This window comes from Pungitius pungitius, chromosome 1 (assembly GCF_949316345.1).
Source record: "Pungitius pungitius chromosome 1, fPunPun2.1, whole genome shotgun sequence".
NCBI lineage: Eukaryota > Metazoa > Chordata > Actinopteri > Perciformes > Gasterosteidae > Pungitius > Pungitius pungitius.
In genome coordinates, this window is record NC_084900.1 from 4,091,852 (window position 1) to 4,119,845 (window position 27,994).

General features: G+C 47.0%; 4 protein-coding genes and 1 long non-coding RNA gene across 10 annotated transcripts; 2 read left to right on the forward strand and 3 right to left on the reverse strand.

Annotated features, from left to right (window-relative positions):
* The first annotated feature begins 1,695 nt into the window (after positions 1 to 1,695).
* Positions 1,696 to 13,976, forward strand: slc7a8a (solute carrier family 7 member 8a). 5 transcript variants are annotated; one of them, XM_037477972.2, is made up of 13 exons: positions 1,697 to 1,812; positions 1,930 to 1,999; positions 2,114 to 2,384; positions 5,691 to 5,895; positions 8,110 to 8,261; positions 9,756 to 9,881; positions 10,341 to 10,494; positions 10,829 to 10,952; positions 11,174 to 11,277; positions 11,406 to 11,502; positions 11,602 to 11,751; positions 11,855 to 12,032; positions 12,141 to 13,976. In XM_037477972.2, exons 3-13 carry the CDS (start codon positions 2,255 to 2,257, stop codon positions 12,293 to 12,295), a joined length of 1,575 nt encoding a protein of 524 aa, XP_037333869.1. In that variant the 5' UTR covers positions 1,697 to 1,812; positions 1,930 to 1,999; positions 2,114 to 2,254; the 3' UTR covers positions 12,296 to 13,976. The 5 variants fall into 5 exon arrangements, with proteins under 5 accessions (XP_037333865.1, XP_037333864.1, XP_037333869.1 ...); XM_037477971.2 differs by having other exon boundaries at positions 2,146 to 2,384; XM_037477968.2 differs by having other exon boundaries at positions 1,696 to 1,999.
* Positions 13,977 to 14,393: 417 nt separating this feature from the next.
* On the reverse strand, positions 14,394 to 15,969 carry nedd8 (NEDD8 ubiquitin like modifier). The gene is made up of 4 exons (XM_037477976.2): positions 15,776 to 15,969; positions 15,620 to 15,667; positions 15,452 to 15,534; positions 14,394 to 15,233 (listed from the first exon to the last, which is right to left on the reverse strand). The coding sequence occupies exons 1-4, from the start codon at positions 15,791 to 15,793 to the stop codon at positions 15,107 to 15,109; spliced, it is 276 nt and encodes a 91-aa protein (XP_037333873.1). The 5' UTR covers positions 15,794 to 15,969; the 3' UTR covers positions 14,394 to 15,106.
* A 261-nt stretch (positions 15,970 to 16,230) lies between these two features.
* Positions 16,231 to 19,307, forward strand: gmpr2 (guanosine monophosphate reductase 2). 2 transcript variants are annotated; one of them, XM_037477973.2, is made up of 9 exons: positions 16,231 to 16,325; positions 16,695 to 16,797; positions 16,911 to 17,030; positions 17,144 to 17,227; positions 17,328 to 17,501; positions 17,596 to 17,677; positions 17,783 to 17,889; positions 17,968 to 18,170; positions 18,287 to 19,307. In XM_037477973.2, the coding sequence occupies exons 2-9, from the start codon at positions 16,711 to 16,713 to the stop codon at positions 18,474 to 18,476; spliced, it is 1,047 nt and encodes a 348-aa protein (XP_037333870.1). In that variant the 5' UTR covers positions 16,231 to 16,325; positions 16,695 to 16,710; the 3' UTR covers positions 18,477 to 19,307. The 2 variants fall into 2 exon arrangements, with proteins under 2 accessions (XP_037333870.1, XP_037333871.1); XM_037477974.2 differs by having other exon boundaries at positions 16,264 to 16,335.
* A 99-nt stretch (positions 19,308 to 19,406) lies between these two features.
* Positions 19,407 to 21,270, reverse strand: si:dkey-183c6.9 (tripartite motif-containing protein 16). The gene has a single exon (XM_062560831.1). It carries the CDS (start codon positions 21,111 to 21,113, stop codon positions 19,587 to 19,589), a length of 1,527 nt encoding a protein of 508 aa, XP_062416815.1. The 5' UTR covers positions 21,114 to 21,270; the 3' UTR covers positions 19,407 to 19,586.
* Positions 21,271 to 24,184: 2,914 nt separating this feature from the next.
* Positions 24,185 to 26,834, reverse strand: LOC119221919 (uncharacterized). Its single transcript, XR_009955869.1, has 3 exons — positions 26,462 to 26,834; positions 25,869 to 25,955; positions 24,185 to 25,275 (listed from the first exon to the last, which is right to left on the reverse strand). It is a non-coding gene; the product is annotated as an uncharacterized LOC119221919 (long non-coding RNA).
* Positions 26,835 to 27,994: the final 1,160 nt, after the last annotated feature.

Genomic DNA, 27,994 nt, shown 5'->3' on the forward strand with positions numbered 1-27,994 from the left:
AGCACACTAATCCAACTAAACTCAAGCTATTTATTGATGGCAATACGTGTGATTTGACACCCCCATCAGAGAGTTAAATATTACTGAATGCTGTCAATTGATACCGGGATTGAAGGGCCGGAGATAAGTGGTTTTGATGAGTTGGACTCGTATGAATGCAGAGTTTTTTTCAGTGTCAGTTTATCAAATCAAGCTCAAGATATTTCACAATCAGCAACCATTGGCCAATAGAAGAACACATAAAAACAAAAAGTGATACAGTCCATTTCCATCACCTAGTAATTATTTAATCGGATCCTATCATCCTGCTGTAAATAACGCAATCAGAAGCAATCTGACTTCATCAAGCAAACAATGGATGCCAAAGGATGCCATTTGGATCCAATCAGTGTGCTGGGAACCGACGCCATTGACACCATCAGAGCCAACGAGGTCATTATATTCCATCAGAGAGCCTTCCTATGGACGTATTGATCGGCAGATTTCCTGGTCATCAGGTCACTTGAAAAAGACATGTGTGGGTTTCAGATTGCAGAACCTGAAGCACCGGTCCACATAGGAATGAACTACTGAGTACAACACCAGTACCATAAACCACAGGGCCCCCCCCCCCTCCCCCCAAGAGCTAGGCTGGTGAGCGAATGGCGATGCACGTGCACGGCCCGGTTGAGCCGCGTGCGCCCCCTTCCCGCTTCACTGACCAGGTACACTCGGGATCCTTTTACCGAAACCCAAACCCGAGGCCCAAGGCCTCCTGCTGCTTCACCTTTAACGGTGATCTTATTCTGCAACAACATGCGCATAAACAACAAAAACACCAGAGTTTACTCTGCTTTTCACTCTGCAAAGACGAGTCGTTGTTCTGCGTCAATTTATTCTTCTTTTTTTATCGTTCTAAAGTCAACGAAAAAAGGATGAATAAGGCTGGAAATATGTTTCCGTAAGCACAACGCTACTTTCGTTCTGTTTGTTGCCATTTTTTAAAGAATGAGGAAATAACTCCTCTTTCGCTGCATGTGTATCCTGATTTAAAGGGAAATACACTCTTTTTATTCAGTCTGCTTTCATGCATACGTTCAACTCAAGTCCGTTGTCCCAAAATGGCCTCGGAAAGATAAAAGCGAGATACGCTTCGGCAGGGGGGGGGGGAGGGAGGAAATATTTGCATGCAGACAAATATCCAACAAACGGCCAACAGGCACGATTAACTCTGATGTAACGTGAAATCATTCACTAAAAGCACCCTGTTTTTGCAGGGTCACGCCTCAGGTTGAGGTGGGGGGGGGGGGAGGTGGAAACAACCAAGCAGCGTGGTGTGAGCGTGCGAGACGCCGCGCACCAGCAGCCTTGCATCACATCGAGTGACTTCTTGTCGAAAGGGCTAAATATAGATCCTGCCGCTGCATCTTGAATAATAAGTGTCTTCTCTGTGTGCGTGTGCGTGTGCGTGAGAGCGGAACAGACGGTTAGAGGAAGTGCCGAGGAAAAAACAAGCGACATCTCTTGTTTGCTTTTCATGCACAAGCTGCCTTGTTTGGGGACGAATCTATTGGCGCACACAGCATTAGCAGCAGAGGAACAGCTGATGGTCGGGAGAGTGATGGGAGGGTCCTGGGATGGGGGGGGGGGGGGGCAGAAGAAGGGGGGAAATATAGGCGGGTTTTTTTGGGGGGGGGGGCGGCGCTACTTTACTAATATGAAGAGGACCATGGATAACCACTAGACGCAGGTCGGGTGTGCGCGAGGCGGGACCTGAACGGCTTCTGGTTGTGCGCAGATGATGACTTGGTCACACCTGGAAACACGGAAACGGTGACAGCTTTTTGGTAGTTTCTGAAATATTTGAGACGCATTATTTATTTCCTTGAGTGACTTTTAAAGCAACTGCACGGGAATATGCGCTTTTTTGTGGACTCGGTGCGCGTTTAGAACCGGGACCTGTGGCGCCGAAGCAGCAGCGGTGACTCAGTTGGATGTGAGCTCGTACTCATACCTTGAGGTAAAGGACACGTGATATTTTGGCGCAAGTGTCCCCCCCATCTGCCTGAACTCAATTCATTAATTCATTTTCATTTTTATTGATAAAAAAAAAAAACACCCCGTATTGCCCCAGTTTGCTGACGGCGCAACAACTTTCCTCTTCAGATAAGCGCGGTACGTTTCTGCGGCCGGGTGGTGTAAGTGAAGGTTGAAAAAAAAACCCTCCAACAACAACAACAACAACTACATCTACAAAAGTCCAACCGTCCACAAAATGACGGACGGTGCACGAAAGCGCACGTCGGGCTCCGCCGGGGGGGATGCTGCCGGCGAAAAGGACTCCGGAGGCGGGGTGGCCCTCAAGAAGGAAATCGGTCTTGTGAGCGCCTGCGGAATCATTGTCGGTGAGTGTGTTTTCACTCTTAACTCCTTCTGGGGACCGCTTTCTGTCGTGCACTTTCTCTTGTGTGTGTGTGTGTGTGTGTGTTCGACACGCGGCCAACCGTCAAACGTAAGAGCGAGGAAGGAGCGAAAGGTGAGGGCGGGTGTTGTGTGTTTTCAGTGCCATGACCTTGTCAGCGGGTTTATGCCGGAGCTTCACGTTTGTGGCGCGTTCGCGATAAGGACGAACGTAACACGGGTACAGATGTGCGCCGCGCCTACACGCGCGCGTGCACAGCGGTTGGCGCAAACGTAACGTAGTGGTCTTTAAGGCCCATTCACAAAAGTCTGGATCACATGACTGACTCGGTTGTATTTGAAATAAAAAAAACAACTAAATAATTAAGTCAAACTTCAAAAGTGCTGATTGTGCATGTGAATCCGTGGTGATGCAATCCGTGTTTCTTTGAGATGTGGTGCACAATTATCTTATCTAAGTAGTTTACACAACCTCGTTACTATATCGTTATGGTCAGACTCCGGTAAATGATGATGCAGATTGGTCATTAACAATCTGGCAGAGCTGCCTGACCTTCTCTTTGGAACAAATTATCTTGGTTTATTGTATTGAATCTTCATTCATTATATGATCTGAGATAAAGACATTCAGACGCCAGGTGGATCGATAGGGGGGGGCGGAACGCGGCACAGGTTGTCCAGGTGAACGCGTGTGTGGTCTGACCTTGGCAGGATGAAGAGTACAGGGGCTGACTCATTCGCTCTTGCGTTTCCATGGTAACGGGAGGAGAAGAGAGAGAGAGACAGACGGAGAGCAGCTTTGAAAGTGTTGTCGAGGAGGTTGTGTTCTTGCTCACTTTGTGATTTACAGCCTAAACCCCTGGAGGGTTCACCGCGAAAGGTCTTTCTCAAGCCGACCTTTGACCCATTTACACACGTTTCTCTAGAACGACGGCTCTCGAAAGCTGCTGACGTCGTCTCCCCAGTTGCCCCGTGCACACTCGAGCGTATCTGCGCGACGGCACGCAGATAACGCCGCTGATTGAGCCGTTTACGGCCCGGACGTTAAAGGAAACCGCCTGGCGGCGTGAAATCTGAGGGGCGATTGCTTTACGGCCGTCCAGAGTGCACGCCGCCCGGCGGGGGCCCACCGTACTGTCCTTGGCAGCCTCCTCTTCAGCACCTTGACCAAGGTCACTCATTGTCACCATCGCACAAGGGGCCCCTCTCTCTCTCTCTCTCATACACATGAATCCAGAAATGTGCACAATCAGGAGTTGGGAACTTTGCTTGGAGGAAGGCCCTGCCCTGAGAATGCTGTTTTTATTAGCTTTGCCCGGCTTAGCCCCGTCTGAGCCAGTGTGTTCCGTAACATGCACACGTTTCGCCTCCATTGAGACGTGTGCGCTCGGCTCATGCCTCGTGTCTCTCAAACCCCCCCCCCAGAGATCGCCCAAACTCTCCCCTTTCTCGCGAATTGCCTCGGCGTCGTGGATTGATTTGGGGTCATAATAACTCACAAAGCCCCCTGGGGCCCTGGCTGAGGGCCAGGCAGCAGGTTGCATCAGCTCGGGGGGGGGCTGTTTGAACAGGGCTTTAACGCAAGCTCTAATCCCCAGAGAGGCTTTATGAAGAGGCTGCGCAAACACACACGTGCTTTTTAATATTCATGGTCCGCTGCTGTCGATCATGTGTCGTGGCGGCAAACAAAAAAAAAACCCGGCAGAGTTCATCGGTTGTGTCTCTTGCGTTTGCACGTGTGGCCTCCACTCGGATTCATTGGGTTTGTTACGAATGATAAACCATTGTAATTATGAGCGAATTATAAACTGGTTGATAACCCACCCTGCAGTCAGAGGGCATCAAACAAAGTCCAGGAGGAGAAGCGTGAACGTGTGCTCAGGGCGCACGTGAAGGGCCGAGCCTCTTCCTCTGCAGAGCGATAAAGCAAATTAACAAAAAAAAAATGGAAGCTGGAAGAGGCCGAGGCCCCCTGAGAGACGTAAAGAAACAAACAAATATGACAAGGAACATTTGGTTCGGATTTAAAGTTTAAACATTTTTTTCGTGTTTTAAATGTCATGTTCTCTCTTGTTCTTGTAGTTGAAGACAAAAGCATGTATATAAAAAAAAAAAAAAAAAAAAGAGACCACAAGTACAGGAAACCTAAAGCGGTTCCACAGAGTCAGCATGTCTCGCGCCGACACACAACATGCCAACGCGCACGTTTGCTCGCCCTGAAGTAAATGTCTCGTAATGAAGCCGTTCGGACCAGAAACCAGCACGCCGCCTCTCATCTGCTTCCGCAAACCGTAAGCACGTCGGGGAGTTTGAGGGGAAAACGCTGAGTTGAGGCATACTTTGCCCCCCCCCCCCTCCCCTCCCTTCACCGCCCAGATGTCAAAGTTCATGCACTGACGACCACACTGTGGACATAAAGATGTCCACCGTATCAGCGGTTTGGAGCGTTTCCATTTGACGTTACATTTCAGTACATTGCTCTAACCTTATCTGATGTTTGGGTTATTAATTGATCTTTGGTTATAGTAGTTTAGTTCAGTTTTCTAATAATTATATTCATATACCTGAAGATGCAATGTAATCAAAATCTGTCCGTCTAATAGCTTAAGAGCCAAAGATGAGAAAACCACCAAGTCATCCATTTGTACTTTTTACATTTGTGCTGTAAAACTGTAAACTCCCCCTATCATCCAGTCACTGTCCCTAACCTTCAACCTTTGAGCAAGACACCTTTTCATTTCCCCCCCCCCCCCCTCTCAACGTTCCAAGCCCAGTCGACCCAGTCAGCTGAATCTGATTGGAGGATAATCTCGCCGGCTTTCATGTTGCTCCAGAACCTCCCCCCTATGCTTCAGTTCTGCCGTGAAATACCGGGCACCGTGATGCTCATTGACTCTGCCACGGTTTTATTCCCCCCCCCTCCTCTGTCTTTGTACTCTTTCACCCCACTCGGTCTCGTGCCATCTTATCCTTACTCTGTGCAAAGTCAGCAGATTAGAGGTTAGAAGTTCCTTTTCTGCCCCGATGGCTCCGCTTCGCTCAAACTGTGCAGCTAGCAGTCCCTCATTGACTGTTGTGTCTCCCCTCACTGCATCTGGCACCAACAACACGCACAATTATGCACATCGGGGGGGGGTTTAGGTGACTTCATAGGTTCTGGCTGTCCCAGTTTGTGTGTGAATTTAAAAAAGGCCCCTTTTCTAGTTAAGTATTTATTCTATGCTTGGCTCATTTCCCTGAACCTGTACTGACACCAGACTCTCCCCTCTCTTTCTCCCCCCCCCCCTCAGGTAACATTATCGGCTCGGGTATCTTCGTCAGCCCGAAGGGAGTGATGGAGAACGCCAGCTCGGTGGGCGTGGCCCTGATCGTCTGGATCGTCACGGGCGTCATCACGGCCATCGGGGCGCTGTGCTACGCCGAGCTGGGCGTCACCATCCCCAAGTCGGGGGGAGACTACTCCTACGTCAAGGACATCTTCGGGGGGCTGGCCGGGTGAGACGCTCGCCCATCTGCCAGCAGATGGAAACCATCCGAGGGGGGGGGGGGGGGGGGCGCTCGCGTGTGCTTTTATGAGATCCCGAGTTCTGTTTTTCCACAATAACTGCAAGTTATTTTAAGGCAAAAGGTGGATTTATTTATAATCAACATGAAGGTCGACCGTTACGTCTATTATGTTCTTTTTTGGAAAAAAAGGCAAATCCCAAAACAATTGAAGTTAATTTGACGTGGATTCAGTTGAGCGCACCAACAGGAGCAGGTTCTCCCCTTCATCCGGGCGGATGAGCCTGCTCATGGAGGTCAGACATCTTCATCCAAAGCAGGAGGCCGATTACCTGCGGTCCAGTCAGACAAACAAACCTTATTAAAACCAGATGGTCGCAAAGGGTTGGGAACCACAATCCTTTCAATTCTGAGGAAAACAACATCGTTTGTTAGCGTGTATTTCACACACACACACACACACACACACACACACACACACACACACACACTGCGCCTTCGCCCCGGGCTGTAAACACAGATTAGCCCATTGTTTTGTTTTTTCTCAAACTATCGCAAGAACACATATTATCGGGGTATTTCGGGAGAGGAATTCAACCAGACCAAACAGTCAATGATTGTTTCTAGCCCTTTGTGCAGAGGCTATCAATACACATCAATGAACGCCTCCCTCCAGGAACCTCGTGGTCGGGGTTTGAAGCCCGCTGCCTAGGATAAATAAATCCTGTTCAAGCGGTGTTTGTTTTTTCATTGTCCTGCACTTTTCATCTTCATTTTCGTGTGTGTGTGTGTGTGTGTGTGTGTGTGTACCGCATAAGTCGAGGACCACAGTAACGGAACCGCTTACATCAGCCCGTCGCACCTGGCCGAGCGGGCGGGCTCGGCGAAGGAGAAGAGGAAGCGCTCGTAACGGCGACCGCTTTCGACGCGACTCCGAGCGGATAGCGTTTCAAGTACAAAGGGCCTTTGTTGTCCCGGGGACCACCGAGGGGGTTGCGACACACCCGCAATATGCAGGATATGGGCTGCTATAGGACGCCATAGGACGCACTGAGCGTATGAAGTTGGTTAAAAGCGGCGACAAGCCATTGAGTCCTGTTGGTGCCTGCGTGGAAGGGTTCAGTCGGCGTTTAAACGCACATTTTTGCATTAAACACACACACATTCCAGTGAGAAACAATCCTGTTAACGCAGTCAGGTGTAATGATCCCTCGTCATATGATATGATAAGCTTTCAGGGAATTCCATGGCAAAGTGTAACAGTAAAATATGTTCTAACATGCTAAAAGAGCGATAATTGTCAATTGTATTGAAGATAAACTCTGGGTTTGTGCGACGGAAGGAGGGCGAGTCGGCATGATCTCGCACACAGAACAGCCTGCGACCACATAGTCAACCTTTTGCTTACTGTCACTCGCAGTAAGTTTGCAACTTTGCAAGCGCAAGTTCACCCGCCGCCACTGTATTTGACCTCCTCGTGTGTATAGATGCTCGGACGCCGTCTCCACAGAGCACTGTAGTACACATTCGACCTCCTGCTTGCAGGCCATACATTTACTTTTTACAATTTTGATCGCTCATTAAGACTTTTATTAGATTTATTAGAAACTAGAAACGAATCGAAACAAATTCTCTTCTCCCGAACTAGTTAGAATGAAAACTCCCACAACGGAAGCCATTCGTCTGGTTTCTCCTGGCAGGCTAAACCCTCGCCCCTGTCAGTTTTGTACCGCAGTTAACAAATTATTGGAACACAATGTCCTTCGGGTGTCAACTAGTTAAACAGGCCGATCACTCCTTAATTAGTCACCCGACCGAGCCGCCAAACTGGAATTTGTCAAATTCTATTTGCCGGTAAAGGGTGCCGTTGTTTAATGATTCTTCCATTGAATGTTTTGTGCGTTTCCCACCACGGATCCTAAAGCCCAGGGGGACATCTCCAAAAGGGTTTAATACACTGACACAACTACAAAGACCTTTTTGAGTGTACTATGAGGCCTGTGACTTTTGAGTTTTTTTTTTTTTTTCATCAGAAACAACCTGCAGTAAATGGAAGGATGTATATGCGCTGCGGGGCCTTTGTGATGGGTTTCCTCCTGCGGGTCTCTCCCAACACCCCGCTGCTTCTCCCCAGCCTCTGTGTTTGTAACCGCTTGTAACCCCCCCCTCGCCCTCCCCCCCCCCGGACCCTTTTTCTCTGCTCAGGTTCCTGCGGCTGTGGATCGCCGTTCTGGTGATCTACCCGACCAACCAGGCCGTGATCGCGCTGACGTTTTCCAACTACGTCCTGCAGCCCCTGTTCCCCACCTGCTTCCCGCCGGAGAACGGGCTGCGCCTGCTGGCCGCCGTCTGCCTCTGTGAGTAGCGCACGGACGGGATGCCCCGGGATTACACGCACTAATCGGTTGAAAGTCCACGTTTTTTTCCGCAGCGGCAGCTTCAATAAAAAAACGTCTCTGGGTTCTGTTATGAGTGGGTTTGTTGAGACGGGCCCCGGAGGTTTAAAACACGGTTGCTGTTCTTGTACTGCGTGGCTGTCTTTAATTCCCAGGTTCTTCAAAGCAGGGGAACATATTTGCTAAATTAAGACCCGACTTGTCCCGGCCCTTAACCCCGTTTCCCCGTTCTTTCCTCTGGAGCCCTGTAGTCAGCGAGCGCTCAGTCGGACTGTAGCGCCGGGGAGACCAATGGATGCATGTGTTTCGCTTGTTGATTTGAATCCCTCAGCAAAGTTCACACACGCTTACCAAATACCGCATGCAGCCGCCAGGTTGATGCGGGAGAAGAGCGTGTGCGTGTGTGTGTGTGTGTGTGTGTGTGTGTGTGTGTGCGTGTGTGTGTGTGCCCGTTGGCCTCTCGGAGGGTTACAAAAGCAGACTGTTCTGTTATTTACCATTTAAGGTCAAATAAACATCCTTTGATGAAATTCAGGGAGGACAAATATCTTTTTAATCATCTTTTTGGGGAGTTTTTTTTTTTAGAAGTAGTGTTGCTTCGGCCAGAGTTGTTGTTTTTTTCCCCCTGGAGTTGGAAGGGACGTCATGTGACATGGCGTCCGCTGGCAGATGAGGCTTTCGGTCGGCCACGATCCACGCGTTTCTCTTCCCTCTGCTGAAGAGCAGCGGGAGACTTTACCACCAAACCCGGCCGGGATCGGGTGACCAAACAGCAGGTTTCCATACACCCGTTTTGTATACTCAGCTTAGACAGCTGAGGCCCCCCCCCCCCCCCCCCCCCCCCGTGTCTTCTGAGAAGTCGGCACGCAGAGGGGTAGCGGGGAAAGATCCCCCAGTTCCACAAACAACTTTGTGTACTCACAAACCAACAAAGGTGTAAGTTTGATTTATTTTTCTGGCCGGCGACAGTGTTTATTTCAGTTCGGTTTCTCCCCCCCCCCCCGCCCCACGCCCTCACTGCACCTCACTGCACCTCACTGCAACACCCTATTGGCCTGTTGCCACGGAAGGCAGACAGAAAACTAATCCACGGCATGTAAGGCAAAAGGGATCCTGTAGGAGATAATGGGGGGGGGGGGGGGGGGGGGGGGAGTTCTCTGCAATGATGAGGCAACGCGTCACACCTTGAGACACGTCACGCGTGTTTTTAATCGCTCTGCACACGCAAGTCTTGTTCTGCAGAGCAATGCGCGTATCTCATCAAATGCAGGGTGCAGGTTCACAGACAGTTGGACGAGAGCTAAAACGCGATGTTGCTGCAGCGCGTGGAATGATCTTGAAGCACAACGGGGGGGGGGGGGGGGGGGGGGGGGACCGGGACAGGGACCGGTGTCATAATCAATCGGCGCTAACCCTGCGTCGCGGCGTGTTCTTGTCTTCTCTGCGCTCCTCCAGTGCTGCTGACGTGGGTGAACTGCTCCAGCGTGAGGTGGGCCACCAGGGTGCAGGACGTGTTCACCGCCGGCAAGCTGCTGGCCCTCGCCCTCATCATCGTCATGGGCCTGGTGCAGATCTGCAAGGGTAAGCTCCCCCCCACCCCCCACCACCCCGCGCTCTTCGTCCCGCGAGTCGACCTTAAGTCGCCCGGGGTCAGCGAGTTCATGCGGCCCCTTTCATTGCCGATATCGGCACGCCTTGGTGGGTCTGCTGTCTCAGCACGGCCTGAGGGGCCAGTTATCACAGGGGGCCACGGAGGGTGGGACCCCCTGAAACAACCAAATGAGCGTTTCTGCCCCGAGCCTTTGAAGCTGTGTGACGGGTCCGGTCCGATGGGAGACTTTGGGTACGGGGGGGGGGGGTAGAAATACGTTAATGCTCTCTGAAAACCCGGCTCAAGGGGGGATTACAGGAGGAATGCACCGGACCACGGAGAATGTAAGAAGGTCCCGACAGGTCGTTTTTTGCATTTTATAAAAATGCTTCCGACTACAAATTAAAAATGTGTCCCCTCGTCTTATGCATTATCTGCCCCACCTGTAGGAGAGTACTACTGGTTGGAGCCAGCCAACGCCTTCGAGCCTTTCCAGGAGTACGACGTGGGTTTGATAGCGTTAGCCTTCCTACAAGGCTCCTTCGCCTACGGAGGGTGGAACTTCCTCAACTACGTCACAGAGGAGCTGGTGGACCCTTACGTGTAAGACGCTGAGCTCTGCTGCTCATGTCTCAAGCTTAAAAAGCGCCGTCCCGCACAACAGAATGGGGGGGGGGGAAAGTAGCCCTCAGCAGCTTCACTGATTAGCAGCATTTCATTAAGCTCTCAATTTTCTGCTTGAATTTAGTGGTTTATTTCCTTCATTTCCTTGGAATCTTCTGTCTTTTGTAACAATCCCATGTTTTTCAATAACCCCGGTGTCCATGAATGCACCTCCCGTAAGGTCTCTAAACACCCCCCCCCTGCTCCTCTTTTGTCTCTTCAACTCTCCTCCTCCTCCTCCTCTCCTTGACATCGCTGCTTCCATCGTCTCCAGGAACCTTCCACGGGCCATCTTCATCTCCGTTCCCCTCGTGACCTTCGTGTACGTCTTTGCCAACATCGCCTACGTCACGGCCATGAGTCCCCAGGAGCTGCTCGCCTCCAACGCCGTTGCCGTGGTGAGTATCGCGTGACTGTGACACACGCACACACACACACACACACACACAAACACACGGGCACACACCTTCGGTAGCAGAATGGCGCCCTCTAGTGAGTCGGATGTGTTGGCGCGATGGCTTTTGAGCCTCAGTTGGCTGCGTGATGAGATAAGCTCCTCTCAATCAGCCTCCTGTTTCCTGCGACCTCTAACCCTAACCCCCCCCCCTCCCTCCTCCAGACGTTTGGCGAGAAGCTGCTGGGAGTCATGTCGTGGATCATGCCCATCTCTGTGGCCCTCTCCACCTTCGGGGGAGTCAACGGATCCCTCTTCACGTCCTCGCGGTAAATTGGCTCGAACCGCGGCGTTTTTTCTGATCTCCTGCCGCGGGGCTCTGTGGTCTCTCCCCCCCCCCCCCCCCTTCCTTTTTTTTTCTTTTTCCGTCATGCGAAACATGGATGTGCGTCCGCAGGTTGTTCTTCGCTGGAGCCAGAGAGGGCCACCTGCCCAGCCTGCTGGCCATGATCCACGTGAAACGCTGCACCCCCATCCCGGCTCTGCTCTTCACCGTGAGTAGCTTCTCCCACGGCGCCCCCCCCCCCCCCCCCTCCCCCCCTGAAGCCGCAGACAGACCCTTGAAGCTTCCTCCTCCTTCGTTTCCTCCTCAGTGCCTGTCCACCCTGCTCATGCTGTGCACCAGTGACATGTACACCCTCATCAACTACGTGGGCTTCATCAACTACCTCTTCTACGGAGTCACTGTCGCCGGGCAGATCGTCCTGCGTATCAGACAGCCCGACATGCACCGTCCGATCAAGGTCCGTTTGCGGGGAGGGGGTTCAGAGGGTCGAATCGCTGCGCAAAAACTAGCAAACGGGTCACACGAGTGTGACGCGGCATTTGGTGCGTTGTCTCCTGCAGATCAGCCTCATCTGGCCGGTGATTTACCTCCTCTTCTGGGCCTTCCTGCTCATCTTCTCCCTGTACTCGGAGCCCGTGGTGTGCGGCATCGGCCTGGCCATCATGCTGACCGGCGTCCCCGTCTACTTCCTGGGAGTCTACTGGGACAACAAGCCACAGTGCTTCGACGCGCTCGTTAGTAAGTGTCAGTCGTCGTCTTCCAAGGAAAACAAAGAACAATTAAAAAGGCCTTTGCCGCCCTGATCCTAAAAACCCTTTGCCCCCCCCCCCCCCACTCTTCTCCCAGACAAGATGACGTACCTGGGCCAGAAGTTCTGCGTGGTGGTCTACCCGGCCATGGGCAACGGCGGCGAGGGCGGAGAGGAAGGAGAGGAGATGAAGGAGGCCCGGTCCCCTCTGTCCAAGGAGGACGGAGACAACCACAAGTCGGCCGACTGCTGAAAGTCTCCGGCTGCCGCAAAACAAACAAACACACACACACACACACACACAAACATGCAAACGCACACAACAGTTTGTAGTGTATTTACTAGTTTTGTTTGGTTGCGTATCTATCAGTAACGGATGTGCCACGTATAGATATTTAGAGTAATATGACCTCAGGCTCTTCTGCTCGGGGTCTTTTCAAAAGTGCAACACAGAGCGCCTTAATAAACCCGACACATCGACACACACCTTTGTCCCGCTTCTCTCCCCCCCCCCACACACACACACACACACACACTCCCTGCACACTCCTCGTGCACTACTGTTTTAATGTTGTTGTTTTTTTATCAAAAGACTCTTGTTCTCCTGTGATGGCCGCGCACACACACACACACACACACACACACAGTTTCTTTGTGTTGTAAAAGACGTTGCTTTGTCATCCACTCAACAAAGCTGCATTTTGATTGTCAAAGAAGAAAAAAAAAATCTGATCGAGACATTTCATGTTGAAGTTCAAGTACTGTGTTGTTTTGAAGGTGACTGACTCTTAAATGTTTGTCTTTTTTTGTAATTACAGTAATTGTTTATATAATTTGAAGTATTTTACTGTTATTTTACTTTCAATATGTCAATTTTATTTCTGTTGATATTCTTTTTTTCTACTCAACATCACACACACACACACACCTAGTCCTATTTTTTTACTCTTGCTGCGTACACCTGAAAGCTGATGTGTGATCCATGCTTTGCATCGGTGAATGTTGCACACTTCTAATTGATTGCCTTAATTTAGAAGACAACCAGTATTTGGGTGCCCCTGCACCTCCGTTTTGAGATTCTTCACTTTTTATGGAAGTAACAAAAACAACAACAACAACAAAGTGGATTATTTTACACTACACTGACAATCAAGTCCAGCAGGTTAAATAGAATGAATAAGCAGGACATGAGAGTGTTACCGGGCAGATCCCAACACTGACACGTGTGAATGCCTGCGTGATATTTTTATTTTTCATTTTTTAAAGAGGCATTGATTGTCTTACATGTTTTATGGAATAAGTATTTTTGTAGCGTACCATCTAGGTAGTGTTTAAATGTTTTTTGTTCTTAATTTAGGTTGTGAAAATTAAAGCTTTACATTAAAGAAAAAGCCTTTTTTATTCTTATAATTGACTAGAAGAGATTTTAGTACAATACTAGAACACCCCTGAGTGAACCATTCTGTGTGTGTCTGGCAGTAGTTACGCATCTACACCTATGTTGTTGCGTTTTTTTGTATAGTAACAACACTCCTGCACACATAACACACGTAAACTCTTGTGTCTTTGGCCTTTCTGTAATCTGTTAGTGTCTCAGGGCATCCCCACTTCTCTCTGTTTACACACAGCACACTGCCTAGAACCTCCAGATCACCAAAACTCAACAGATCTGAAAAAACGTCTGTACTGGTGCTTCTAGATATTTATTTCCCGGGGAGTCCCAGAAAGAGACGACGACAAGTGAACCTTTTAAAACTATCAAGTATTGTCAAAGTTGGGCCAGTAATGTGTTGAACTGTAAAGGGGAACAGGGTGTCTTGGATGTCTTTACAAGTACAATTGATTGTGTTTTGTGGCTGTACGTATATTGTGTATTGATGCAGATGTCTGTATATTGTCTCTTCGTAAATAAAAACCACTAAGGTTTGAATTTTTTTGAATTCCACTGTGCGATCAGTTTCTCATTTTCTTTACTTTCGGTAAACATGTTTCTCAACTTTTAACTTGTGACATGAGCTCTGAATTTCTCATAAAAAACTCTCACTGTAAAATGTGTTTTCACCTCATGGAGGAAATGCTTTAACGGTACTGCAGAGTGATCTGTGCCGACTTCAGAACTTCACCGTTTACTGCTTAAACTCCACCGATTGGGTTTTGACTCGTGCTGCTCAGGGATCCCCAACAAGCTGCAACTTCTTGCTGTGATTCAGACCAAAAAGAGGCCTCTGTTACGGTAGAAATCTGAAGATTTCTATGTTGTAACCGGCATATTTACTGATCATCTAGGCGGTGAGTGTGTGAACTTTCACCTAACTGCTGTTTTGAGTGGTGAAAAAGAAAATGAGGCGTCATAGTCGTCAGCATAAATGTATTTCACACCGTTCTGTACACACTGGGGGGGGGGGGGGGAGGCGTACAGTGCTCACACAGCGATCCCAAAACTAATGCTGCTCCTCTAAACACACAAACAAGCCTAACAACATCCATGTAAACTACAGTCCTGGTCTTTTTGTTAAAAAATTAAATGTACAATCAGCAAAAAATACAAATTGCACTTTACAAATCAAATTCATATGAACGTATAAAGAACTGAATTGACAGTGTAAAGTGTAAAGCAAACTCTCTCGTATTCTGGAATCTGTGATCTCTCACAAATGGGTGCTTCGTGAGACAAAATCCCCCCCTTTTACTACGCGGATGCACCCTGGGGCCTCAGATTTGATGATACCTAGTGGCAACTTGCAGAAAAATGAATAAAACAAAAGGTGGTTCGTTTGTGTCAGTTTGTGAATGCAAAAGCTGTAACCCAAGGATGGCTTCCCCCCAAATTGTCTCTAAGCTACGATTCTCTCTGTTTTCGTCATCAGTGGAACGCAGACCTGACGCTTACAGGGGGAGCCGCAGAAAGAGTCGGAGAACGGCCTGAACTCCGCCAAATTAACTCTCGGTTCCAAACCTTTGGCCGAGGCTTTGTTTTATTCTGACTCATTCATCAAAGGGCTCTGCGTTGCCTAGGATACCGACAGGCGACTCCACAACACACATCCCCCCCCGGGGTGTGCGGCTACAACGCAGTCTTTGAGTGTCGGCTTCCCGGAGGGAGGGGGGTCCGTCCTCCTCGCAGAGCGAGTACCAGATGGAGAACAGAGCCTCCCTGGATTTTATAGTCTGCTGCAGTTTTCTCATCGTTCCTGTGGGGGGAGACAAAGGGGACGGGAGGTCCTTTATTATTAAAACTGAACTGAGTTAACAGTGCAATTCTTTAGGAACGAATTTCAGTTGCCAAAGGACAATATGTGGGAAGGACCTAAAAACGGGCTTTAGATATTTAACTACTGTTCAGTATACATGGGAAATGTTGCCAATATCAAAAATCCAGAATATCTAAAGCTGTGGATCTCATTCTTACATCTGTTTTCCACTGTAGATCAACCTCTGCTGCTGTGGCGGGATCCCTTCTTTCTCCTCCACCCTTTCTTTAATCCGCTCCACCTGGATGGAGATGAACGTAAGGCGTGAACACACGAGAGTAATCTCCTGCACACAGAGGGAATAAAAGACAATCACCGTGGAATACCTTGTCTGTGGGCTCTATGTCGATCTCGATCTCTTTGCCCGTGAGTGTCTGAAATAACAACGAGACGAAGTAAGAACCATTAAGATGCTTCGCGTTGGGTTTCACTGTTAAAACGGAATAACGTTAAACGTTAACGTTACACTCGCTGCGCCTCACCTTTACTTTAATGAGCATCTTTGTTGCCGGGTCTTTATCAAATGAAGCGGACCGGAAACGGGAGTGTGTTGACTTTATTTTTCAATAACGATAATAATCATGCGAGAGTTCTGTGAGTAAACTTGACATCCATTCCTCTCCCAGATGTAACAGCAGTTTCCTGTGTGTCGCAGCGCTTCCGGCTGCAGTTGTCTGTATGACAACGGTTCCGCTTCAACTTGGTTCCGGGCCTTTTCAGTCTTCGCACTTGCTTAATTTACCGTCGAAAAATGTCCATTATTTCCCCGAACACATCTTAAATTAGCTTCCACGAAATAAGATAACGACCCAAACTATAGTTCCTGAACATGAATAACTGACGTGACATTTGCGTCATCACTGCGACGTGACGTAAAGCGAGTCTGGCATCTGTAGTTCATGCGTGTTAGCAAACGAGTGGCCAAAGCCCCTTTAAAGAACTACAAGCTAGCTGTCAACCGGTGTCCGTCCTCCTAAAGCTTCCCGCGGATGACGGAACTAGCCGCTCGGGCTAAAACGACGTGACTTTCCTGTAGGTAGCGGTAAATATATTTCACGTGTTTATCTAAAGAAGACAACCCATGCGTTGACTAATACATTATCTGTGCCGAGGCCACCGTTTGCGATGCTAACATCTGTGACGTCAACGTCAATCAAGCTGATTAACATTGGACTCTTTCGGCATCGCTAACCTCGTAGTTTGACATGGGGTCTGTCGTGTGGTCCAGTGCGAATAGCTTATAGGCTTATTATTACTTCTCCACCACGTAGTAATTACCGTTTCGGACCGGTTTGAAACGAGCTAATGGCATTTGATGTCCATATTTGACAGTTTGTCAACAAGGAAGTTCAAATGTGAGTCCAGCATTTTCTACTGAAATCTGATCTCACTCTCTTTCAGATTCAAAGGCCCCGAAATGCCTCGCATTGAGAATGACATCAAGCTGGACTTCAAGGACGTGCTCCTCCGTCCAAAGCGAAGCACCCTCAAGTCAAGGAGCGAGGTGGGCGTGAACAGCCTGAGGGCCTCCCTCAAGGAGCAGAGCCTGCTGTGGATCCGTGCTCAAGTGAATGGGACGGATCCATCCAAGCCCCTTTTGTCTCGCCTTTTCCCCAGGTGGACCTGACGAGGAGCTACACCTTCAGGAACTCCAAGGGCACGTACAAAGGGATCCCCATCATCGCCGCCAACATGGACACCGTGGGGACCTTTGAGATGGCGCAGGCATTGCACAAAGTAAACGATGCGTCGCGTGGGGATGTGCGGCGTATTTAACAAAGAGAACACAGGGGGGGTCCGAATTGACATAAATGGTATTTATCTTTTTTTTCTCCCCCCCCCGACACTAGTTCACTCTCTTCACCACGGTTCACAAACATTACTCCGTGGATGACTGGGTGGAGTTTGCGAAAAAGAATCCCGACTGCCTGAGGGTACTTAAAGAGTTAATTACTATACCGCCTCGATGTCACGGCGTTTAGTTACGGTCGTGTTTGTTGTAACAAAGGTTTCCCTTGTCCGTTCATCCCTCAGAATGTAGCGGTCAGCACCGGGACCGGGGAAGGTGACTTTGACCGGATTTCGGCCATCGTGGCGGCGGTGCCACAGCTGCAGTACCTCTGTGTGGACGTGGCCAACGGCTACTCCGAGCACTTTGTCCACTTCGTCAAAGACGTCAGGGAGAAGTTCCCCACTCACACGATCATGGTCAGTGGCCTTTCGAACTGCCGAAGAGGAATCACAGTTTCCCATTTCTTTAGATTCAACACCCGTCTTTTCTGCTCATTTTGATTTGGCTCAGGCAGGAAACGTGGTGACAGGGGAGATGGTGGAGGAGCTGATTCTGGCCGGAGCCGACATCATCAAAGTTGGCATCGGACCAGGTGAAACCGAGAAAAAAATGTTCTATGTCTATATGTGTTTATATTGAAGTTACCATGAGGGATTTTCCTAAAGTCATCTCTTGCCCCCTGTGTCTTCCTCTACAGGCTCCGTGTGCACCACCCGCAAGAAGACGGGGGTGGGGTACCCGCAGCTCAGCGCCGTGATCGAGTGCGCCGACGCGGCGCACGGCCTGGGGGGCCACATCATCTCCGTGAGTGACTCTCCCCTCTGGTCGATCCGGCGGTTCTAATCAGGATCTTGTCAAAGTAACGCCGGGCTCGTCCCGCAGGACGGGGGCTGCACCTGCCCGGGAGACGTCTCCAAGGCTTTCGGCGCCGGGGCGGACTTCGTGATGCTGGGCGGCATGTTGGCCGGCCACTCGGAGAGCGGTGGGGAGGTCATCGAGAAGAGCGGCAAGAAGTACAAGCTGTTCTACGGCATGAGCTCCGACACGGCGATGCAGAAACACGCAGGGGGCGTGGCCGACTACAGGTCAGAGCCCCCCCCCACTCCCCCGCCCACAGAGATGCGTGCGTGTGGAGGATCGGGCTGCACGCAGTAAACCGTGTCTCTGAGGATAATCCCAGTGTTTTGTTTTTCGCCACCAGAGCCTCGGAGGGGAAGACAGTGGAAGTCCCTTACAAAGGCCCGGTGGAGGGGACGATACGAGACGTCCTGGGCGGGGTCCGCTCCTCCTGCACCTACGTCGGCGCGGGCAAACTGAAGGAGCTGAGCCGCAGGACCACCTTCATCAGGGTCACCCAGCAGCTCAACACCGTCTTCGGCAACGACGGCTGAAGGTCCCTCGGACGCAGCGCCAGCAAGGAGGGAACAGACATGACTATTGATGCTTTAGGCTACTTTTACCATTTTAGTGAGCTTTTACTGTTAAATCTGTGGTCTGATGCAATTTCATTTGATTGGGTTTTGAGTTCCCTCACATATTCTTTGTAACTTGAGACTCCAACATTAGATTTTTTCAGGGGTCAGAGTGGTTCTGGATGGCAAAGAGCTAAACTAGAGAAGTTTGTCTCTTTGCACTTGTATGCACATCTGCCGCTTTCTGTCAGTACACACGACATGCCGTGATTCTGCTGTAAGCCACCGCCAAACACACATTACAAATAACACTAATGACTTAATTTGAAAATGAATCTTTTTAGAAATTCAACAATTCCATCGCTTTCTACATTTTTGCACTTGGACGTCTAATATTTAGTTTATTTTATCGTTTCATACATATGTTATGGAACTAAGTAGGTGAATTATATTTTGAGATTGTTTTTAAATGGACCAGAACATACCGAGTGCAGAACACGGCAATAAAGTGCTGAATTACTCACTCAAGTGTTGTTCAACATGAAGAAACAAGCAGAATTCCTCTTCTCTGGTTCCAGCTGCTCCAGTTCAGGACCAACGTTAACAATGTGTGCATTTAAATGAATGTGATTCTTTGTATTCCTTTAAATTAAGCGGTTGTTCCTTGGAGGCTTTGAACGATGAGCACTGGTCTCACTTCACACACAGTCTTTAGACTTTCTCGCATGAACTCCTTCGTTTCATTTTCGTTACAGCTTTTATATTGACATGTTTAAAAAGGTCAATAAAAACAAACATTCTACAATTGTACCAGCTTTATTTATTATTATTGATCGGATCATTCACAGTGTGAACACACTCACTTCAACACCAGCAGAATAAATTTAAGAAGGTTAAAAAAGGTTGCACTAAGTACATTTTGTCAACTAAAAAGCACATCATTGGTTCATTACGGATTTCTTTGCTCGAAAAACTACTCATTGAATTGTCAGCAAATGTATTAATAGTCAATGACATTTATACTACTTTCAAGAGACGTAAACACGGACGATAATTCTGGCCATGTGTTTCTTGGATTTGTTCCACCCGTTAGTGAAGTTCACAAACCACCTCTGTGGTCTGTGCATAACCCATCGATACTCCACCAAAGGTACTGCGGGACATCCCAAATATGAACGCTGTTTTCTGCGTGTGGGTAATTGGGTCATTTGTTATCTGAACAAAAGGGGCCAGGTCCCATTTGTTGGCGTCCATCTTGATTGTGATTATTTTGTCCCTCTGGCGCTGTCCTCTTCTGCTGAAGAAGGACAGCGAGGAAGACCCAAAGTGCCAAACCACCTCCACCACCTCAGGTCGTGGACCACCCTGATGTGTGATCGGCGTGGAGGAAACCCTGTGTTGTGTGTTCGGAGTGGAGAAAAACTTGTGTTGTGTGATCGGTGTGGAGTAAACCCCGCGTGGTGTGCCCCTGGAATGTTGATGCCTTAAAAAAGGACCTTCTGAAAGGTTGACTGGATCGCGACCCTCCTCCCACGCGGTAGCGAGAGCGCTCAGCCGGTTGCCTTCGCAGCACAGACCGTAGACAGGTCCGTTCCTCAAGTTGTGCGTTTGGGCTTTGTCACATAAGCCGACGCTCCAGTTCGAGTCTGGGGAAAGACCCACCGTCCAGCTTTGAGGTTCAGGAGCCTCCTGGGTGCTACGGATTAGAAGAGTGGCAGAACACGGCCCCAACCAACTACTGTAGAAAGCCTTCCTTTTGTCTTTGGACAGTGACATGCCAGGGCCCAAAGTCTGTGGGTGAAAGGTCAGGTCCGACCCAGCGGCGGGGACCTCATGCTGGTCCTCCGGGTCAACCAGAGTCAACAGCGAGCCCCAAAAGTCGCCCGCTTGCTTCACCATTTTTTCTCCGTTCTGCCTCATCTCCTGAAGCAGTTTGTCCCGCTCGCTGCCGGGCTCCAACCCCCTCCGCAGATCCACGGCCTTGGCCTTCTCCACGTCCCGGAACACCTGGGAATACATCTGCAGGAATCTGAAGGTGTCCTCCTCCTTCTGGGCTGCCTGCATGCTGCTCCTGCTGATTTTGATCGACTGCATGCGGGCAGACACTGAGCTCTGGACAGCCGTCAGGGCGGCATCTCGCAGGAGCGTCACGGCCTCGACGAGGCGCACGCCGGAGCGCACCACCTCCTCTCTCTCGCCCTTCTCCCACTCTTCCAGACCCACGTTCTCCACGCCGCTTTCCACCGCTTGTAAGGCCTGCTGCTCGGCATCAAGCTTCTCCTTGAGCTCTCTGTGGGCCATGGAGAAGGTCTTCAGGTTGTGCATGCGGTGCCGGTCCTCAATGGCGCAGGAGACGCACACGCAGGTCAGGTCATCCAAGCAGTAGTACTCCAGGAGTTTCCCGTGTTGGGGGCACTTAGTGGACCCACACAAAGCCATCGGCTCGGTCAGAGGGTGCGTCTGCAGGAACACGGGCGTTGTCAGGTGGGCCTGGAGGTGCTGGACGCACATGGAGATCTCACACTTCATGCAGGTCTTCCGTGCCGGTTTCCTGTCCTCAGTGCACATGTCGCACAGGATGACTCGCTGGTCCTCTGGTATGTCCTTGTCAGACATGTTTTCAGAGGCAGGAAGTCCTGATTGGATTGTTCTTGTGAAATCAGTCGTTTTTGTCGCAACGATCTTCCTGGGTTCTGTTTGGTTCAATCCGCAAATAATGACTGAATTTAGGAGTGGCGCCGAGTGCGAAAAGTGGTCGTTGGCACGTTCAGTTGTCAACTGTGGTCCAGCCAGCCTATATCAATAGTTACATAATAACTCCACCTCAGGCTGATAGTAGACAGCCTCAAGGTGTCACTCACTGATAACCAGGACATTCTGACATAGCATTTCGACATTAAAGCCTGTCAAATATGGAGGATAAAAAAAGACTTAAATAAATAAACGTGTGTTTATTTATTTAAGGGAAACAAGTCCCACTACGACTGAGTCAATTTAATAATTTTTTCCAATGTGTTTTGAAAAGCTGAAAAAATGTAAAAAGTCTAAAAGCTGTTAAGTATTTACATATATGTACGATGTGGATATAGTGGATGTTGGCTAGAATGTGGCCTTTGGAATAAACCCTGGGAGTTTGACTCAACTACATTGGAGTGTACATGTGAGACCATAATGTACTCCAGAAAAAAGTTAAACTAAATCTTTTCCGGGAGTTGATTTTTTAACTCTTTTATGGAGTTAAACCTGAACACTCGTGGGAGTTAAAATATTCATCCCATGTGGGATGAAATACAACTCTCCCCTGGAGTTCATACTGCTTATTTGATGAAAATTGTACTTTCTTGTTACTTCTTCTTCTGAGTTTGTATCTCTATGTGGAAATGCACTTATTGTAAGTCGCTTTGGATAAAAGCGTCAGCTAAATGACATGTAATGTAATTCTAATGTGAACTCTTTTATGGTGTTGTATGGTATAACTTGGATGTTAAAAACGAATACAAAACTGACTATGAAAAACATTGTTGCCAAACATTTTTTATTTATAGATTTTAGATTATAAAGAGGGGTCGGAGTCGGGCAGCAGGCAGACTCTTGGATGGATCGCTTGCTGATACGTGTGTAGATAAATGTTAACTTTTTAACTTGACGTGTCGGATTCTTCTCGTCAACCAACTCGGGGGGATTGAAAATCCCAACAACGTATATAAGCATATGCACGCAGCTGACCAGACATTAAATATCTAATAAAGAAATATACAATAAGTCATCTGTGGATTTTTTTAAATGTACCAATATTACAATTCAGGGCTTCAGAGCTTCTTTGAAGTCCTGCTTCCGGTTTAGAGTCTCAATGATGGTCTCCTCATGTCCTTTAATTAAAACATCGTTAGTTTGAATGCACAATGATACAATATCAAGCTGCACTCTGCGGACACAGAGAAGACGTTAAAGTTAAACTTGAATATGAAGTTATGAATCTAAACTCTGCACTACAACAGACGTAACGTTACCGGTGAACAGCATCAGTAACCGTATTAAAAGTTATGAAGACTCAGCCCAGTTAGTATAGAGTATAGTTATATCTCATGTATAACCGCTACGGCGACGTGAAAACCAGCGGAGCATTTCACAGAAGACTCCCCGAAAACAGGCTTCTCACTGCGGGCTGAGATGAGGCTGACCGCCCGGTGCTGGAGGGTCTGACGGTCCGTTAACTACGGGAATTATGACCGTTCTCGGCCAGATGCGGACTTTACAATTGGAACAGTACTCGGGCTGCGACTGATGACGTTTCACGAGTCCACCGACTGTTTACATACGTCAGAGAACGTGACGCCACTGGCTTAAACGGTTGCTGTGGAAACGGCCCTGATGTCATGCGTCATTGATCTTGATCATTCCAGAAGGGGCCAACGGTTCTCAACAGGCAGAGGTGAGTGATCAAAGGACAATACATTTCACTTATCGATAGAACAGAGGGATTAAGTGATTAATTATCAGACATTTCTACAGAACACAACCGATCAACAATGTCGGATACTCTGGTCAGAAATCGCAAGAAGTTCATCTTCTTTGTCACCGTGCTTGTAGTCAAAATATTTGACAAACATGGCGCTGACTTCACTAAAACGCCAGAGGTCTACAGCAAGCACTCAGAAAGGATCATTAACTGGGTGATCGAGGGCCTCAAAATCCGAAAGGATTTTCAACCCTCGCCGAAATCTCTCCCCAAAGTGTATAAAGCTGTTTGTAAAGATCTGAAAAATGACTATCCAAGTCGATGGGGCGTCGGGTCAATGTTGACTTTACAGGACCCTCTTCTGGACGAATTCATGGTCGAATCGTTGCAGAAACACATCGAAAGACTTTCCGTAGAACCAAAGGCCCCCAAGGACTGGCAGCTCGCCATTTTGCTAATCGTGTATTCGATTTTGGGGATTCTTCAATTCCACTATATCGTTTCACACTTTAACCTAATAACTTTTATGGGTCTTTAAAGGGCAAACTGCTTAAAGTGCAAAGTATACATGTGCAAAACATGAAATCCAGCACATGAAGAAGTAATAGAGTAGATAAACGTATACATATATAATATATATACATACACAGACACAAATGTATATATATAAATATATATATACACACAACACACAAACATGTATATATACACATGTATATATATAAAAATATATTTACACACAACAGACACAAACATATATATATATATATATATATATATATATACACAAATATATGATAAATAAATAGATAAACATACATGTATGTACAAAAATATATAAATGAAATACATAGTATAAATAATAAATAAAGTAAATATACGTATACACATAAAATATATATACATACACAGACACAAATATCTATATAAATATATATACATAAACACACACACATATAGATACACAGATATATCATATATACATACATATACATATAAATACATATACATATACATACATGTACATACACATAAATATATGGTTGTAAAAATTTATATATCCTACTATGACTAAAGGAAACCATCCCATACATATAAAATATATATACATACACAGACACAAATACATACATATAAATACATATACATATACATACATGTACATACACATAAATATATGTTTGTAAAAATATACATATCCCACTACACTGAAAAAAATGTTAAGTGATATTTACTTGAGAAAACTTAGGAAAGTTTTTGCACTTACAATTGTAAGTAAATTCTACAAGGGCAATCATCAAGTAAACTTTACTTGCAGATCTCAAGTTTATTTTACTAGCAAAACTCAAGTAATTTACTGTTGTTTATTAATATGGTTATTGAGTTTTACTCTCCCATTCTTTGTAAGTTTTACTTAAACTCTTGAGAGCTTCGAACTGAAAAATCTCACCTAAAACCAATGGCGTTTCAAGGTAATTTCTAAATACTTTTTCTAACTTTTATTTATGGACTATATTTAAGTAACATTTACACAACATTATACATAATTCTTCTGCAGTGTAAATTTGCTAAATTTGTTCTTAATGTTTTTGTTTATTGAAACAATGGCTTCAAAAAAAATGAGGCAACTGTTGAATTTAAAAACCCATTTATTTTCAAGTGAAAAACAATTTTTAATCAAACAATTTCCAACACTGCACACAAACTTAACTACTAACTTCCAGCAAACCCATCAGTGTTCCAAACTCCCAGAAGAGCACGAATGTTCGACAACACTTCAATCTTATCGGCATCGGGGTGAGTAGATGACAGAAATTTCATCTTAGAGTGGCTAAAATGGGTTTGAGGTAGCTTGGTAAAAGGCACAAGGAAACATTCAGGAACTGTTTGGATAGAGAATATGTAGCCTATCTTTTGGATAGGCTTTTTAACCTTGAACTCTCAACAAAAACATTTGACATGCTTCAGGAACCTTCAGTGCATCTTAAAATACATGCTTATTATTGGTTTAACATTAAAACGTTTGATCTTAAAGAACAGTGTTTTGCCCTGAGGTTCTAAACGTCTGTGCAGAATATCTTGAAACTAAAAAGGGTTAGGCGTTTTTGGGGGATAACACAGGTTCATGGCATATATGATGACCATGAGCAGGAGACAGGCCTTTGCAACACTTCCACATTTGTCAAGTACCTCAGTCCCTTCAATAACAATCAACACATCAGTTTTGGATGCACCGTCATCTTCTTCACTTGTGTGGAAGACACAGATCCTCAGGACTTGCTAAGCCTGGTCCTCTTGAGCTTCTTCTCTGCTGATATCCTGTAAAATATGTGAATTCAAGCAGAATTCAGTGTCTCGTGAAAATTCAGTTTGAAATACATTTTTCTGATTCTGAAAATATTCTTCTTCCACAGTACCGATAACAGCTTAAGTTAGCACTCGCTTTTACACCAACCTGTAGTAAATCAGGCCTTATGGACCTTATGCACAACTCTAGTGAGTCCTGAACTTTGGTAACACTGAATAATACAGATGTGCATGTAAAATAAAAAGTTGCAAACCACAAAGTGAGCCAAAAATAATTTCTTAATAAGTATTGGGACTTTTGATCATTATTATTTCCATGGGGATTTCATTTCAATTTTTTCCATTGGAGGAAATGGGCTCCCATATATATTACATTTCTGCTTGTTAAAAAAAAATATATATATATATATATATGAACCATTTTTGAAAATCAAATTTGGAGAATATTTGGGGAAAAAATAATTTGTTCAAAGGGACCAAAAAAGGCTCCATTTAAAAAAAAATGTTTTGATGGTTCAAGCAAGTTGTATTTAAAGGGGAAGTGAATAAGCATTCAATATAATGTACTCAAGTGAACTTTGTGATCTGAAAATGTTTCAATTTACCTTGTAGTCCTTGAGTTCACCTGAAGACTCCCCCAGGAATTCCATCAGGGCGCGAATAATAGCCTCCCGTCTCGCTTCAACGTGTCGCTGTTTTAACAGACAGAAGATACCATATGAATTCACTAATCTATACATGTTGTCAATAGAAGCAACATCCAAATTCATACAAAACTTTTATATCCTGGATCTACATTTGTTGGTCTTCTGCGGTCATTACTCTGAACTGCTGTAGGTTAAAAGGAACACAGCGACTTATTGGGACTTTAGCTTATTCACGGTAACGGTTAAATTAAAAGGAGGTGCTCGACCGTTTGGGAGCTATACGTTTCATAACAAAATAAACCACTCGTTTTGTATACAATTAAGATAATTAATGAAAACGATGGTGGAGCTCATAACTTGTGCACTTACCAAGGGGACAGCAAGGTCTGACTGCTGTACACCCGGCGCACGACCCAAGTCCACAAGTAAGTTGCGTTTAGTGACCATGGTAAAATTAAGCTACAGTGATACGTGATGTGTGATAATGGCAAGTGGGATCATATTATATTTTAACTTCGTTACATATGCAGGAAAAACCCTGAATTACTTACCTTCAAGATAATTTAGGTGCTCCTGCCTCCATTAAACCTGACCGTCGTTGTCGTCTTCTTGTGTTTTGCCGGAAAACGGAGCGCATGCTTCCTGTATGCGCATCACAAGGCGCATGCGCGGATTCCAAACACCAACACTAGTTAAACTTACTTGGCATTTCTAAGTTCATGTGCAATGACTATGAAACCTTTGAATATTACTTGAAAATACATAATAAAACGTACTCATCCCACACAGTTTATTTATTACTTGAATGACATATATAGTTTTACTTGAATAATTCCAGTTCTCACTGATACTTACAATTAGAAAGTAAAAATTATGACAGTTAACCTAATAAATATTACTACACCAAAAAATCCTTTTTTTTCAGTGTATGACTAAGGGAAACCAGTCATTCTTTGACTGAGGGAAACCAGTCCCACTACGGCTGAGGGAAACCAGTCCCACTATGACTGAGGGAAACCAGTCCCACTACGGCCGAGGCAAACCAGTCATTCTATGACTGAGGGAAACCAGTCCCACTACGGCCGAGGCAAACCAGCCCCACTACGGCCGAGGGAAACCAGTCCCACTAGGACTAAGGGAAACCATCCCACTATGACTGAGGGGAACCAGTCATTCTATGACTGAGGGAAACCAGTCCCACTACGGCCGAGGGAAACCAGCCCCACTTCGGCCGAGGGAAACCAGTCCCACTATGACTAAGGGAAACCATCCCACTATGACTGAGGGGAACCAGTCCCACTACGGCCGAGGGAAACCAGTCCCACTATGACTAAGGGAAACCATCCCACTATGACTGAGGGGAACCAGTCATTCTATGACTGAGGGAAACCAGTCCCACTACGGCCAAGGGAAACCAGCCCCACTTCGGCCGAGGGAAACCAGTCCCACTATGACTAAGGGAAACCATCCCACTACGGCCGAGGGAAACCAGCCCCACTTCGGCCGAGGGAAACCAGTCCCACTATGACTAAGGGAAACCATCCCACTATGACTATGAAACCAGTCATTCTATGACAAAGGGAAACCAGTCCCACGATGTAGGTCCTCTCACATCGGTCTCTGTGGCGCAATTGGTCAGTGCGTTCAGCTGTTGGCTGAAAGGTTGGTGGTTCAAGTCCACCCAGAGACATTCTGAGGAGATAAAAATATGCACACGTAATATGGTTTGAAATATACTCATTTCTTAATTAAGTGGTGGGACAGGCCTCCCTAACATGCGTAATTACCAGAAGGGCCTCTCACAATGGTCTCTGTGGTGCAATTGGTGAAATATTTTAACTTAAAACATAAATGACATGTAAAAGGGATATGACAGATGTCTTTAGGCAGCAGGTTCAAGTTAAACGTTTAGTTACACACGGACATCCGGTGATTTGGTTTCAGACGACAGTCTTAATCCTGACAACGAATTTCATCTCTATGCTGCACTGGTGCGTTGTTCCTTACGTGCAGAAACACCTTCAGGTTTTCCAGGATGGCTGGACCTGCCGCGACTACATACCAAGGGAAACCAGCCCCACTAC